The sequence below is a fragment of the Tachypleus tridentatus genome, chromosome 12 (assembly GCF_004210375.1).
Source record: "Tachypleus tridentatus isolate NWPU-2018 chromosome 12, ASM421037v1, whole genome shotgun sequence".
NCBI classification, from domain to species: Eukaryota; Metazoa; Arthropoda; class Merostomata; order Xiphosura; family Limulidae; genus Tachypleus; species Tachypleus tridentatus.
In genome coordinates this window covers 13,066,307-13,083,444 of record NC_134836.1, presented here as the reverse complement: position 1 = coordinate 13,083,444, position 17,138 = coordinate 13,066,307, and the positions used below count along the sequence as shown (strand labels likewise).

Genomic DNA, 17,138 nt, shown 5'->3' with positions numbered 1-17,138 from the left:
ATTTTGTTGTCATATGCTGAAACATTCAAGTTTCTGTAGACACCATGAAAAGTCATGTCCTAAGCAAAGTATACTATACAGCAGAATTCCAGCAAGAAGTCAATTATTGATGAATTTAAGCCAATGATAAGATATCTTGCACTTGGAGTTGTCAACTCTCTTTGTTGTTCAAATGCCAAGCCAGTGCTATTTAGCTGAGCCTTTCTGCTTCTCCAATATCAATAAAAGGGATTAATTTGAAGCAGAACCTGATCACTCTATAAACAGCTGTCAATACAACAGGAGTGAGTACATGTGGCATGCTGTATTTGTTTTTAGGTTTATTATTGGTATTTCTTTTCAATACTAGTCATGTTCTAAAACAAGTAAATAAAAAAGCCCTTCTTCACAGAAAGACTTAAAGCTGTGAACACAAGCTGCCTGAAATACATTTACCTTCATCATCAGCTAATTTAAGTCATATAAAATAAATTTTGTTTTGTGAATCTTAACCATCTGTATGAAAAGGATTCTTCTTTGGTTTTGCATTATATGAGTGTATGTTGGTTATTAATTTTTGGTTATTTGCTATATTTGTTCCTGTTTGTATTTTGCATAAGGAGTTTAATGAAAACTGCAGTTTAAATCTTACATCTCAGTGGCATATTCTTCGAATTTTGTAAAGAGCTAGTTTGATATATTTTAGTTCAATATTTTGTTCTTGCATGTAAGTGTATTTAAAAATAACTTATGCTAATGTTAATCTGGGTCTGTACAGTCCAATGAGTTTTGTATAACGTGTCTTTGTTTATGATTGTTATTGTCAAAATTTCTGTTTTGTTTAACTTGTGGTTTAAGTTAAAAGATTTAAATTGAGATTTTTGTTGCTATCTTAGTTTTCTGTTTAGTGTGTGTGTGCTAAGTGATTTTTTTTTGTATTAGTTATAGTTTTGGTGTTAAAGGATAATTTGTCAGTTGCAGGCATATAAGAGACAATTCATACAAGGGATGTGGTTTGTTTGGTGTATCTTTTCAGGGATGAGAAAAAATTAATACAGTCCTTGAATAGTACTGAATTAAAGTTATTGGTTATAAAGTTAATTAATTATGGGCTTGACGATATAACTGAACTAAGGATATTTCTCTACAAGTGGGTTTTCTCAACATCACTGAACTAAGGAAAGCATAAAATGTTGCATTTAAATGTAGTATGCATTGTTATCCTTTTGTACTTGACATTCTACTTTTGGAAAAGGCAAAATGGTCATGATTCATTCTGAGAGTTTGATCATTGTCTTTAAGTCAATCAACAAGGGAGCACCCATTCACATACATTGTGTTATTGAACATTAAAATTCCTCTTCTGATCCCTTACATATCACATACGCCTACTAGTGTGTCATGTCCTGGGTGTTCTGAACCTTATTGTGGAATGCTTGTCTTGTCCCACGAAGATTCTCCCCATGGAGTGGTCACTACATCCCTATATATTTCAGTAGTTGTGCACTTCTGGATGCATTTGCCATCCACCTCAATTCCAAATTACCCCATTACTGGCCCTTGGTACCACATCCTTTGACTTTGGTAATAAGATATCTTCAGTCAGAATTGATCTAACCTTTATCTTTGTGCTTTCCCATCTATCTACCTCTTACCTCAGGTTTCATCCAATATCTAAATCAGTCCATGTCAAGTTGTTCTCATTGCTATTTTCTGGCTTACTAAACTATGGTTTCTGGTTCTTACTCTTCTTTCATCATCACCTCCATTGCCACTACCTACCACTTTCTTGCTTCATTCTTCAGCAGCCTCAGTCATCTTTTTGTCATCCCACCATCAACTCATTTCCAGCTTTGCACATGGCTTTTGCTTGGTCCATTGCAGGGTGGTCTGGATTCTCTGTTCATGTAGATCCCTAATTTTTCTTTCATTCTGTCCTTCACAGCTAATGATTTATCAGAGAAAATGGCATTTTCAGCCTTTGATTTCTGTACCATGGTTACCTCCCTTCTCATTTTAGTGCTCCTCACATCTCCAAATTTGTTACCTAGCTATTTGACAAGAGTTTATCAGTATCTACTGTTGCTGATTGTAGGGTAGCATCATTTATTATCTTCCATTTTCCCCTTTTCTTCTCCAATCTTCTTCCTTTTGTTTTGCTCCTTTTAGCTTCTTTGTCCACCTCATCCTATGCTTCTTCCATGTTGGAACCTCATTGTAATTCTCTGTACCCTGTACCCTTACAAAAATATATTTTTTGCTCATTTTTGCTTGTGGTTGTCATCATTTAAATATTTTCACTCTGTGTTTCTCACATTCATTTCCACCACTTCTATGTTTTATTGTAAGTACATCACAGATTTTCTTGCAGGACAATGACAGCTTGTGAAAGTAATATCAATTTGCACCTATTTTCTCCATTCCATTTCTCATTTGCATTTCTGCTCCAATTCTGATTGTCTTTTCTGCCCTGTTTATACTATCTGGTATTATGTTGCATAGCTTCTTCCTTCCATGGTTCCTGTCTGTTTATCCATTGGAACCCTTTATTTACATGAGACCTCTCCCCTATTACTCTTACAAATTGCATTTGACATACTATTCAGTTGGCCTATTCTTTCTTGTCTTCTGATTTCCATTGTTTATTCCAGTTATCCTTTTCATCCTTTTGATCATCTCACTCATTCCTTGGCAGCCCATTTCCATTACCCATCATAGGAAATCATCTAGGCTGACATATGGACCACACCTTTACTTCTTATTATTTTCCTTATGTGGCCATTTTTTTCTCCATGAGATACCAGATACTAGTAATTGCCATATTATGCACCTCAGTTCATCTATGAGTAGGTGAGCATTTTTCTATTTATTTATATTACTGTGGCATATTTTCCTCATTGGATCCTGTTCTGTGGTGAGTGATGCCTGTCCAGATACACTAGCCCATAAATCTGCACTGTATGGCCATTAAGGTTTGTAATGCTTACTGTTGAGATGGGATGCTCCACAAGACTACTAGAGGTTTCCTTGCAGTGTTTTGCTTCATAATTCAAGTTCATTCCAGACTACACTAAATCTTGGTTTATCATGAGTAAAGAGATGTCCAGGTAGCTGCCCATCCTTCTTGCTTTTAAGAATATGGTTGTGTGTTCACCTGTTGTTTTAAGTGGAGTATGGAAGTCTGCCACTTACCAGCTACTAGCTGCTGAGGTGGTGGACCATAGAGTCATATTCTTGAATATGCTAGTTTGTACTCAGTTGAGAAAGGGAGGTGATATTTTGTCAGTTTAAATTGTGTGAAACCTCCTATTAGGGAATGGAAGAAAATTCCTAATCCCCTCTGATTTTGAGCTGGAGATGATCTCCCACAAATGTTTTGCTTGGTTGTTGTCTTTCATCCTACCATCTCCTGGTTTGGTGTTGTATTAGAGCAGAACCAGCCAGTATAAGTCCTCACATATGTGGCTGGAAGAGTAATCATCTTCCTACTATAAACTGGATAATACATTTGTAACACTGTCAGGTTTTAGAATGGAGTTGACTACATTACATTCCCCTTTCCTACCATTGCCTGGATGTTGGGTTCCTTGATGTCCTGATGTTAGTTGTATACTGGGTCTGCACAAGTGCCCTGGCTAAGATGGTACAATCAAAGCCATTTTCTGTTCTCATTCCTTGTCTTGAGATAAAATTGGTGGGGACCTTTTTCCTATTATAGACTGGATGATAGATACCCAATGTTGCCTATTTTCAGACTAGAATTAACCAACTCAGTATTATCTTGTGTGCCATAGCTTCTCTCTACCATTTGGAGCATCCAGTTATGCATTGGATGTGTATCTTTTCTGGTTTATTTAGTGATGTATCTCCACAATGGGCAGAGAGTATACCTGGTACAGATGTGTAGACTGCCTTAGACTTCTGTATTGAAGTTTCACACTCCATGGGCTCACTTTGGATGCTTTTCAAAGGATGCTTACCTAGATAATGTTTTTGCACTGGTCCCTTTACCAGTTCAATGTGGCATTTTAGCTATTATGTGAAACGAGCTAAGATATTATATCAAAAGTTACAGTTTTCTTAGACTGAAAATTTATATACTTACCTTTTCTCACACTTCCCATCCATCCTCACCACTTTTGTTGCTTCTTTTTTGCCTAATTTCAAAGTAAAGATTGGTTTATACAGTATAGAGGGAGGTGGGTTGGCACAAGCTCATTTGCATGCTACAGTGTAGCTGTACCATGAGTAAACATGGAAGTTGGCAGGAATACCATTGCTTTAGTGGGTAGTGAAAATTGTGCAAACAATGACAGCAATGAATGAGGGAACCTATTATGTTGGTTAGAAGTATCTATTATAAGTACAGAAAAGTATTCCATAACATTTTTATAGAAAACCCAACAATTTATGAAACTTTGTCACAGAATTTCTCACTTTTGCCTATTTCACTTAGAAAAAAGAAAAACTTCTTATACTGCAAAGAATTATAGTTAATGATTTTTTTCCTCCACTTGCCCATAAAATTTCTGTTTGTTTATAGGAGAGAAATATTTTTTTTTAAATCAACTTAAACAGATGTTTTTCATCCCTTTGGTTTTGAGAGCATGTTAGTGGATTTCAAAATAATCTGAAGAAGGAGGAAGTGTGTTGCAAAATGCACAGTTTCTAAAGGAGCTCGTGTATGAATGCATTCTTGTTTAAGAAACTAGTATGCCAGAATTTTGATATAATGTGTGGAAAATTATAAGTAAAGTTTGGAAATTAAAACTGTGTATGAGTGAATAGTCCACATTAATATTTAAATGTTTACCTAGTGTTCACTAGGAGATTCTTATCAGTAACATTCATGTGTAACTGGTGTGTGTGTGTGTGTGTGTGTGTGTGTGTATATATATATACTGCTTTTATTTGTTAAAGATAATTTGCACTATTGAAAATAGGTTGGAGAATGTTTTATAATGTTAGCATTTGACAGGTACTTAAATTAAGGCCTGTTTATCCTTTAACAGAATGAAGACAGCATTCTAACAAAAATCCATGAAGCTTACATTTTAGCACTTACCAACAAGCTCAACCACCTAACCAAACTTACTGAAAGTTCAGAACACAATCTTCATTGAAACCAGACTGGAAAGTTTATGGGATGCTTATTTTGGTTGTGGATTAAGAGCTATTTTATTTCTCTGAAAAAAAAAAAAGGGGTAGAATAATCTAAGACCTGTCAGATTTGAAGAGTTCACTTATGTGGTATTCTTAAGAAGTTGTAGCTCTTAATATCAAAATTTAAATTTTCTTTTTTGCTTATCTAGATTCTCTATTAATTTCAGTATTAATTTTATTAACTAAATAATTTCAGTTTACCTCTTTATTTTTTGTTTAGAAAAATTATTATAATTTTTAAATCTTGAGTAAGAATTCCCAAAGAAATGTGTTTTTTAACACACTGCAAAAAGTTATTTCTTCTATCATAATGTTTAATATTTTTAGTTTAATCTAAAGCTCTAGTAAAATATTTCATTTCTAGTAGTCTGCATATTTTCAGAAGCAAAATTACTTTCAAGTTTTTTACACAATTCATTCTGTATTGAGAGGGGCCAAAAATACTGGTAGCAAGATGTTTTCTTGTAGTGACTTTTGTTTGTGAAACTTCCAAGTGTTTGTTAACAATGACAACGTTACCAAGATAAATGAGAATTAAAAATTTAATTCTGTCATTACAAATAAGGCCTCTGTGTTACTGCATATAACCTGTGACATTACAAATAAAACTTTGTCACTACAGATGAAACTTAACAAAAAAAAATGGTTTTTTGACAATACATATAAATTTTTTGTGTAATTTCATTAGAAATAGAAATAATAATTTGGTAACAGATTTTGATACTGGTGATTTTTTTAAGTGTCAGTCAGATAATACTGTATAAATATATACTTGTAAAGATTTTAAATATCCATCTGTATTAATGTGAAAAGAATATAAACAGACTCTTTATTTATGAAATAATGGTAAGTTGGTAGTTGTAGCCAATCAAACATTATTGCTTATGTAACAGTATTGCTAATTAATACTTTCTTTCTGTTAAGAAAAGTGATAGGTGAATATTTTATTCTTCTTAAAATCTATATATTAGATTAATTGATTTTTATTGTAATGGAAGACTGCAGGACTTGGTTATAATTTTTAACAGTAAAATAAAAGTTATTCATTGTGAATTGTGTTGTTTTGATTGTCAGCTGTCAGACATTAATATAATAAAGAATGTGAAATGTTATAAAAGTTGTAGACACCTTTTTTATGGTATTGATATTTTTAAGTAAAATGAACATATCAAATGCTTTTATAGGTGTTTGTTATGCTAACAGTGCGTGCAGTTAGAATGTTTTTATAATGTACTGTGGGCTATTTAAGGACACTGGAGAGAAAATTAAGCAGGTGAGGGCTAATTTTCATAAGTGATTATCATGTACTTCAACTTGTTTTTGTAGAGCTGTTTTTTTTCTTAAGTTATATTCAGTGAATCAAGCTAAGTTTTTTTAAATAAAAATTTTTTTTTTTTTATGCATACATAGAAAAAGTTTCTGTTGTGTAAGAAATCCTGAATCAGAATTTTATGTATAAGTTCAAGAACAGATATTGGGCCCTTCACATTGGAAAATAAAATGTTTGTAAAATTAAGCCTATGTTGTGCATGTGATTATAAAGCACTAAGCTGAAATTTAAGTGTAAAAATGATTTAGATAACAAGTATTGATATATTTCAAATTTTGTTATTATTTAAAAGTGATACTAGTAATATATCGAGTTTTGTTCAGAGATGTAGTTGCAAAATTACAAATGTTTTTTGGCCCTCTGTCTTAATAAATTAGACTTAAAATTTTCCTAAAACATCAGTAATGATGATATTTTAAGGATATATTGGTATTATGTTGTCAGCTGACTTCCCTTTGTTACAAAATAAGTTGAAGTTAAAAATATTCAAAGATATTGTTACAACTATCGTGTTTTTCCAGTTGGATTTCTTAATAAACATTTTCATAAATATTATCATAAATAGATGAAAAATCCTGGTGTTTGTACTTCTCAGAAATACTATATTTGTACAAGTCATACATTTTTAAATTTCTTTTTACACAAGTCATTATTATTATATTAAATTTGAAAACAGTGCGTCTTGAAATTGTTCATCTTCTGTCTTACAGGTGTTGTGGTCAAATTATAAATTTGAAAAGAGGATATAATTATCCTTCTTCTGTTTCAAAGGGTTTTCTAATTAAATTTTATTGACATAAATTTATAAACTAGTAGTTCAACAAAATTTTGAATTCAAGTCTATCAAATGCAATGACGTGTTCTTTGACCCATGACCTGTTGCAAAAGGGTTAACTTGCAAACCTACTAAGAGGTTTATAAAAATTTATGTGGCCAAGTTTTATTATGTGTTGGAATGATTTAAGATGGATTACATATTTGCATATATTTCAGCTGCTTAGTTATTTTATGCTATCTTATCACTTACGAGAAGGTATTTGTCATAAATTGATACTTCAAAGTAACCTAAAACTATTTAAAGTTCCATGGATATAGTTATAAAATATGATTCAATGTTATGAATGTTTACAGTAATTACAGTGATAGAGGGTATTTTTTAAATCTGTGATTTTCAATAAACTGATTTAGTGTAAAGAGAAAATTATATTAACAGTCTGGCTGTACACACATTAGGAAATGGACAAAATGGTGGATGATTACATTTGGCCTGAACCTTCATTTGTAGTTGACTTACTGCCACCTGTATTTCCCATTTGTGACTGAATTTTGCAAGTTTTTCCCCATAACTTTTTTCATAATCTCACATGTATTCTGTCTTGAATCTACCTAAACCTTTTTCATTGTTTCAGGACTGGAGTTCTCAGATATGTTTCTTTCCTTCATTTTGTTAATTCATTCCTTGCTTCTTTCTTTTATGTTTTTTTTTACTTCCTAGTCCTGGTCTCCCTCTGTTTCCATACTTTTAACCTGTTTTTCTGGTCCCATTCTTTACACATATGTCTCGTTGCTTGTCACATTCCAGATGCCCTGCATTTTATCACAGATTATCTCTTGAGACTTGACAAAATACAACCTATAGACTGGTTCTTTGATCCTCTTGTGTTATTGTAGCTGTGCTCTCATTTGAGCAGTACTCTTCTAGTTGCTTTTACCACTCACTTTGACAAAACACTTTCCCCTTCTAAGGCTTCCTGTTCCTTGTCCCTCAGTGCTACCCATGGGTCCATCCATTGAGGACTGGACAAGTGTTTTTCTATATGCCTGTTCTCCTATTTGTTTCCTCCCACATGCACTTCCAATCATTCCAGAAACTTCATGTTTACTCCTCTGGATAACTCTGTATTATTGAACCTTCTTTTGTCCTCCCCCTTCTCTTTCTCAACTTCTGTCATGATCCCTACTCCTTCAGTCTTGTTTCTGCTTCTCACATGGGACAGTATCAGCACTTGTATCTCAGAACAGCTGGTATGGGTATTAACACTTTTATTGATAAAGAAAGAACAACATTTCAACATTTCTAGGGTCATCTTCAGGCTAGAGAGAGAAAGTGTGCAAGTGACCATTGCCGGACACGTCTTAGGAGCAAGAGTATAAATGGTACTGGATCATACGGGGCATTGCAGTTGGATGTCAGGTTATTAATTAGCATGGGTATAAAGGTTTTCCTTTATATTAATTTAATTTTGGTTTTAGTTTCTGTATAAATAGGGCTTCTTTGATTTTGTATTAGTTTACATTTGTTTCCCTACTTAGTAACTGTGTGTTTTCTATGGTTATGTTGTGTGTTTTTGATTTAGAATGTTCAAATATGTGTGAAGGTGTTCTTTTGTGTTTTTTGAATCTAGTTTCCATTTTTCTACTTCTTTCTGCAGTATAGAAGTCATGCCAGTTGTTGCATTGTATTTTATAAATTATGTTGGTATTATGTTTGTCACTGTAGTTTTACTCAGCATGGACATTAGTTTGGGACCTGGTTTTTTGAATAAATTTGGTATATCCTGGAATGTTATATTTTGTTATAAGTTTTTTCCAAATGTGTTATTTTTTCGCTGATGTCAGGAACATATGATATGCAGCAGTATAAGGTTTTGTAGTTTTTGTTTTGTTTCATGTGCTGAGTCACAGGGAATGTGTAATCCAGTATGGGTGATTTTTCTGTGAATTTATATCCAAGACACCAACCCATTGATACAGATCCTCAGCAACCAGTTAGCAACTTGTATAAAATTCACTACCACCAAAACTAACTTTATGCTCAATAACCGAAACTACCTGCAAATAAATGGCCTAAGTATGGGAAATCCCATGTCACCAGTTCTAGCGAATATTTTTATGACACATTGAATCTAAAGTGATCAATTCAGTCTTACACCCACCACTATACTGGTACTGGTATGTTTATGATACAATTGTTGGATTCACATCTACAGATGTGAAGTGTGAAACACACGCTTAGTGTTTCAGTCACGTTAACTTGATACACCCCAGCAATATGCTCACCAGTGAACAGGAAAAAACTAATCAAATAGCATTTCTTAACCTCAAGATAACTAAAACTGATACACAATTCAAAACAGAAGTCCACAGAAAAATCACCCATACTGGATTACACATTCCCTGGGACTCAGCACATGAAACAAAACAAAAACTCAACATATTAAGAAACCATATAAACACAGCCACAAAACTATGCTCCCCTGATAAAATTAACAATGAAATCAATAAAATAAAACAACACTTCATCAATATCAACAAATTTTCTCAAAAAAACATGGATAAAATATGCACACACCTAGACCAACAACAAACAAACAACAAGTCCAAAGATACAACAAACTACAAAACCTTATTCTACTGCATACCACATGTTCCGACATCAGCAAAAAATAACCAACATCTGGAAAAAAGTTGTAACAAAACACAACATTCCAGTAAATACCAAATTTATTCAAAAGCCAGGTACAAAACTACGATGACAAACACATCACCAACATTATTTATAAAATACAATGCAACAACTGCCATGACTTCTATATTGTAGAAACAAGCAGAAAAATTGAAATTAGATTCAAAGAAAAAAAAACACACTTTCACATGTTTTTGAACACTGCAAATCAAATAAACACAACACAACCATAGAAAACACCCAGATACTAAGTAGGGAAACAAATATAAACAAATGCAAAATCAAAGAAGCCCTACTTATACAGCAATTAAAACAAAAATTAAACCAGTATAAAGGAACATCTTTATACCTATATTATTTAATATTCTAACATCCAACTGCAAAGCTCCGTATGATCCAGTACCCGTTTATACTCTTGTCTCTAAGATGTGTCTAGCAACAGTCACATGCAAAATTATCTCTTTCCTAGCCTGAAGATGACCCTAGAAATGTTGAAACGTTGTTCTTTCCTTATCAATAAAAGTGTTGATACCCATACCAGCTGTTCTGAGATACATTTTTGCTTCAAGTGGGTTTCTCTTCATCAAGTATCAGCACTTCTTCACAGATGGGGTTTGTCTCCATACACGTAGGCATCCTTACTTCTTGTTTCATTTCAACCATTCCTCTGTGTCTATCAACAAAAATGGTGCATATTCCATAGTTGTTCTCTGGGTCATGGCATCTCCCCTTCCCATCCTTTTGTCCCCCATTTTTCTATATTTTTTCATTGGCTGTTCATCTGGGATATTGCTTTCAACCATTGTTGGCTACAGAGCAGCACTATTGAATACTTTCCAATTTTTCTCATTCTTGTCATATCTTCTCATCTATCTTTTCTGCCCTCTTTCATTCTTTTTACCTTTTTTGTTCTTCACATTCTACTGTTTTTCGTAATTGGAACCTGTTTATTGTCTGCCATGCCATTACCCTTTCCTCACTTTGAACCTTTGGATCCTTGTTCATTTTACCATCTTTTATTTAAAATCAATTTCTTTCTACTTTATGCCTGTAGCTGTAGGTGAGTTGATGCATATACCATTGATGCTTTTGTTCTTTTCCATCATTGTTATATTATGTTTTGTTCTGATCATGCATTTATCCCTAAAATATCTGTGGTCCATGAGGGGAGAGTATATTCACCTCTGTCTTCTTCTGTCCCATCCATGTGGTTCACTGTTGTTTGGCCTGTACTGTCCATTTTCAAAGTTCTCACTCCTTTCTCTTTATCCCTTGGATCTCTTCTTCTGCCCAAGATTTTTTTCCCATTGAACTCATGGGCTAGCTTCAGCACTCATCCATTTAACATGTGCATCTTTGAACATGAAGTCTTGTCAACCTTTAGAGGTCTCCTTTCACAAACCTGGCAATTTTCTCTCTCCCCAGCTATTCATTTCCATTGTCTGTTGGGAGAGATCATATAGGCTGGCATGTGGACTGTTCTGCATACTTTTATCATGCATTATCTTCATCTTTTGGCCATCTCTTTATCACTGGAATATTGTTTAACTCCCATTGCCATATCCCATACCAGCTCTGACTGGATAAGTGCTTTTTCTGTCCTACCTTTACAGGGGTTCTATTCTGTATCTCAAAATCCCACTGAATAGCATGCAATACCAGTCAAGGCATACTTAGGTTTAAATTTGCACCATGCAGCCATTTGGGTCTGAAATGCTCACTGATGAGATGCTAGAGGTTTCCTCATACTATTTTATATACTAAAAAAGGACCAATCCAGACCATACCTTCTCATGAGTAGAGCAGTGTCAGGATAACTGCCCATCCCTCCAGTCCTAGTTGAATAAACCTGGACTGATATGCTTTAAAAAAAGGGGGTTTGTATTCACCCACTGAACAGTTTTAAGGTGTTGGATTCCTCCAGAATCCTCATAGTACTTTTCCCCCTCCTTCTTGTAGAGTATAGGAATCCATACCACTCACCAGTTTCTCGCTGCTGGGAGAGGGACCATGGAGGCTTCCTTGCAAGTATGACCAGTTACACTCGCTGAACAGTAGGGTAGTAGTAATGTGTTGATGGGAACCTTCTTTTTATTGTATAACAGACAAATTACCAATGCAGCCTGATTTGTCAGTGTAGAAAATCCATCAAATACATTTTACCTTTCCAAGTAGCTTTCCCCCATTCATCCTTTGTCTGTATGTCAGTTCTTGGGTGTTCTGGTGTTGGACCAACATAGGTCCTAACTCTCATGGCTGGTAAGGACTCTCTTCATACTGCAGACTAGAGGAAAAAAAAATCCAATCCCTTCTGGTTTTGGACTAGAGTTGATCCACCTCATTTGCTTGCCCCATCTTACCATTGCCCAGACATCAGGTTCACAGGTAGCTTGCTGTTGAATCTGTACAAGGTCATTGCACATGAACACTACCAAGGACAACAGAACAGATTCCTTTTACCCTCAACTTCCTGGTCTGGAAGTGAAGATGGTTTGTACTCTCAAACTGTAGATCATATGAAAAATACTTGATGCTGTCTGGTGTGACACATTATACCATAAAGCATATCAATTTTCATTCTGTGTGTCTGGACTTGCTCAACTTGGTGACATATATTTTCAGTATGAGCAAAACATATACCCCAGTGCAAAAGTGTTATGGTCTTCCACAGGTGTGCTGTTATACTTTCATAGTATAAAGTGTCACACTCCTTGGGTTCTCTTCAGGCTCCTGAAAGGGCTCGTCTAGGTAACTTTTGCACAGATCCCTTCACCACTTCAAAGTAGAATTCTGGCTAATGTGTGAATAGAGGTAAGGTATCATATTGGAAATTAACATTTTCCAAACACTGGAAATATATTTCTGATAGATATTCATGTCCATTCACATTTCATCTGCTGGTGCATCTTTTCTTGCCTAATCTCAAAATGATGATTACACAATCAGTATAGAGGAAGTCAGCTGCACTATGATGGTGTGTTGCACTCCTATTGCTCACTTGCACACTATAGTGCATTAATACAACGTGGAAACATGAGTTTAGGTGAAAGCCTCAAGGCTAGAAGTAAATGGAAAAGTATGCATACACATGGCAGTAAAAATTGGGAAAAGCTAATATGTGAAAGAAGGTATCAAATGAAATACATTTTTATGTTGGAAAATGTTAGCTGCTACACATTTGGTTTGTGGGTGCATTATTTGATTGGAGTAGTTCAAGATTTGCAGGATTATGACGTTGACTAGTTGCCTTTCCACTAGTTTGTCACTTCAAAATTACGGATGGCTAGCATAGATAGCACTTAAGTAGCCTTGCACATAATTCAACATAGGGTAATTGTTGATGATTCCTGTTTTTTCTGCAGTATATAGTATAAAGAATTTAACTTGTATACCATGAAAAAATACAAAAAGAACTTAGTAGAAATAAATTGTTTAAACTTTTAAATTTCTGGTTTGTTTGTTTTTTTCCATTATTCGGAATTTTTTTTTCTTAGTCTGGATTCTAAATACCTAATTTGTTTTGGATCACCAAAAGAAATAAAATGTGTAAGTCATCCTCTGGTAGACATAAGTCATCATTGACAATAAAACTTGGACTGTTGATGTTAGCCTGAATGAACTGTAAACTTTCTTGGATACATTTTAATTTAATTTATCCTGTCAGACATTTAATATCTAGTTAAGGGTACTATGTCATTGTACTATGTTATTTGATATTGCTAGATCAGGTTGTATTTTTGGTTAGATTTTTAAGTTGGAATAGAACTATCTGGGAAAAATGCTTTATTTTCTTATATAAAATATCATTTTACAAAAAATAAGTGTTTATCATACACCCACTAACATTTTAAATGCAGTTTAAGAACATCTAACATGAAAAATTGACTGATTGTCTCCTAACAACTGTTGTAAATGAATAAATATAAAACTTCACTTTTTAAGGCTAAAGAATATCACAGTGCTTCTTTCTACAGTTTGATCAAATATGCTTTTTTATAAATAGAGCCAATCACTAATGCAGCATTTTCAGAAATGCTATTCATTTCTTCACAGAACAGATAACTAACACCTTATATCACTGCTGTAAAGTTATTATGCATTTTACTTGTACTTGTTACCATTTTCTTCTGAATCTCTGCATCACTACCCTAAATATTTTATTAGTTTAAGATTACACAAACCTGTTTCAGATGTTGCTTTGTTTTGTTCTGGTGTTGCACAGCTTGTTTTCATTATTTCTGTAATTTGCTTTTCTAAAGATACCTTGCTTTATGGTGTTAGACTTCCCCAGTTTTATCTCAGAGGATTCCATTTGATACTTTTCTTTATGCAGATTTTGGGAGAGTTTCTCATCCAGTGAATACATCCTGATATTCTTCTCAAGAGAAGCCAGCCATCATGGGTTTTAGTAATTGGCTGTTTTTGGAACCATCCTTCAACTTTGATCCTATAGACTCACTAAAGAACTTTTTATGTTTTTGTCATTCAGGGATCACATCTGTGGTTTCTGCTGAGTTCTTAAGGTACTCACCTGGAGAATTCACAGTTTTATCTGCATATCCAGTGTTATAGATTTTTAGCAACTCCTGGTGTCAGCTTGGGAAACACCTTTCATAAAGTTCATCATTGCTTTTCTTGATTTTGGCATTCGACGTTACCTGGCCATGATATTGCTGGTGGGGATGTAGACAATCCCCAACAATATGCCATACTTCTTACACCATACTGCAATTTCTTCAGTGTCTTGGTTTTTGTCTTCCAGTTGCCATTTTACAATCTTCCTGAAAGTTCTGAAAGGTAAGTTGTTAATTTGTTTTGTTTTTTTGCAGATTCCATATAAAAAATGCAATCACCATAAACTTAAAGTAGGAAAACAAACATACATACATACATATATATATATAACCTACTAGAGACAGTATAACCTACGATGTGACCATTGTTATTTTATTTTACAGATAATACTTTCTCTTTCCTGAAATCTGCTTCAAGTAGGGGATATTAAACAATGTTATGCCTAACTGCTCTTACTCAATGTCCATTATTGTGATGGGTTTTCTATAAGACTGCTTCAGCAGCTTATATATTTGCATTCCAAATCATACTTGCTTCTTAAAAAATATATATATATATATAACATCTGGGGTGGTTCCTTCCTTCACACCTAGTTAGAATCTACTTTTCCTGTTTGTAGTAATTCAAGCAGTTTTTTGCAAAATGTTGCAATTCTTTTTTATTTGCCTAAGAATCTCATGTTCTCCTTATGCAAATTTCTCCCATTTTCTATAAGTGTAGAATGTTGGGATCTTTACCTGAAAGGTGTAGAGATGGCCTGTACTACAAACTATACAATTCCATATGATTGTGCCAGCTGGATTTGTCTTGCATTTTATTTGAGTTGCAGGTCTGAGATAATTCCTTCTTGCATCCTGCATATTTTGGTAAGTACTTTAAGTAAGGATTTCTCCTATGGTATAAGGCCCGAGTTTTGCTTTAGCCACACTACACACCCATATTTAACTGACCATCTGTAATACATCATCCACTTATGAAACAGTTTAATATCATGAAATAAGTATTTTTAATGTAGCTGTGTATACTACCACTTGTATTGGACAAAGTGTATTCCCTACTTGAGATGTATTCTACTGAGAACCTTACCCTAGGCCTAATAGGTGACATACTTCATGAGTTTTTCCTTTCTGTTGCTGTATTCTCAGAAAGGAGTTCATCTTTTAAATTAATTTAACTAAACTGGTCCATTTATTATGTTTAAAATGTGGAATTTTAGCTTCTTGTTTTGAAGAGAAGTGAGTAGCATTTCTGAAATTAGCATTTTTTTAATCTAAAAAGGTATTTCAAATAGATGTTCACCTATACACAGAATCACCCACCCTTCTGCTCCACTTACAGTGTTTCTTTTGCATCAACAAGAATGAGCTTTTGGGATATATGATGTGCTCAAGAGATACATGGATCATGTGGGTGCCCACCTGTAGGTGGAGGGCTATAACCTAAAGCTCATTGTATTATAGACTGCCACAGTACACGTGTAGAAGTGATAATTTTGTTTAAAGGGTTAATGCATATGGAAAATCGTTTCAGCAGTGATGTTAAGCAGTGCCATCTATTCTGTAGTGAGATATTTATATGAAATATATATTTAGATAAGGAGAATATTATCTTTAACATAACAAGGTGCTCATGTTTGAAGATCTTTAAGTATTAATTAATAGTTTAATATCATATAATATTATGAGCAAGGTAATTTTACTGCTGTGAAATATATTTCATATTTTTTTTAGTAAAATAAAGAATAATTACTGATAAAAGTCGTTTAAGATAGCTTCTTCAATAATGTGTATGTGTACACATGTTCGAGCCATTATTAATTAGGTTTTGTAAGTTTGTGTAAGACACGTTGCTATTTTTTAGCATGTATATTCATTTAGTCTTTTTTTGATAAATAAATTCATTCTAGTGTACAATGGAAGTGTAAAAGGGTAATTGTGTAAACCAGATTTCAAGTAACTTATCAAGAATAAAAGTTATTTTTAAAACATAATTTTGTATACTAAGATGAATCCATATATCTGTGAACATGATTTAAAAATAATGCTTTCATTAGTGGTTAAAGGAACATTATGCATCCTCTTATGTTCTTTAAACCTATGTGGTAGAAGAATGGTATGTTTTTGGATAAAATATTTATATAAAAAGGATACAATATTGTTATCTTAATGTTTTCTATTTTTTTCTGTTTGATATGAAAGGATATAAAGGAACGTAACTGAAGGAACCTGTTTTATTCATATACGTAATTCACAAAACTAGCAGTTGGAGTTGAGAAATGGAGTTAAATTTGAGTGTTTTCTTTTTAAATGTTTCTTTTAATATGAATGTATTTAAGCCCAACATTTCCATGAAAATAAAGTATCTCATACTTTAAGTTGTAGGAATCTATTTCAGTGGAAATATATATATCATAAAACTGCATGATATTTTTAATTGGATAAAGTACTTATTTTGATAAAAAGAAACAAAAGCATGAAACAGTATTTTATATTTAAATCCTATTTGCCTTTGTTTGGAACAAATAAATTTCTTGCTGGAGTAATTTCGAAATCAATTTTTATCCTTTTTTTTAACATTTTGATTAAATTAAAATGATATGATAACAATGTTGTAATATTTAATGTG

The 17,138-nt window shown here is 33.5% G+C and overlaps 1 protein-coding gene across 19 annotated transcripts in view; it reads left to right on the top strand.

The window, feature by feature from the left end:
• The window catches only part of LOC143234840 (uncharacterized), a 94,676-nt gene that overhangs the window by 49,050 nt on the left and 28,488 nt on the right, over positions 1 to 17,138 (top strand). For 3 of the 19 annotated variants that reach the window (XR_013018819.1, XR_013018820.1, XR_013018818.1), the window contains 2 exons: positions 4,992 to 6,415; positions 14,272 to 16,887. The exons of 4 other annotated variants lie outside the window; for them this stretch is intronic. Coding sequence is in view for 8 of the 15 variants with exons in the window: in XM_076472499.1 (XP_076328614.1) it covers positions 4,992 to 5,102 (111 nt within the window). In the remaining 7 variants the exon portion in view is untranslated. Of the gene's footprint in view, positions 1 to 4,957; positions 6,659 to 14,271; positions 16,888 to 17,138 lie in introns of those variants that run through there. 12 more of the 19 variants (XM_076472499.1, XM_076472500.1, XM_076472501.1 and 9 more) reach the window with 7 other exon arrangements.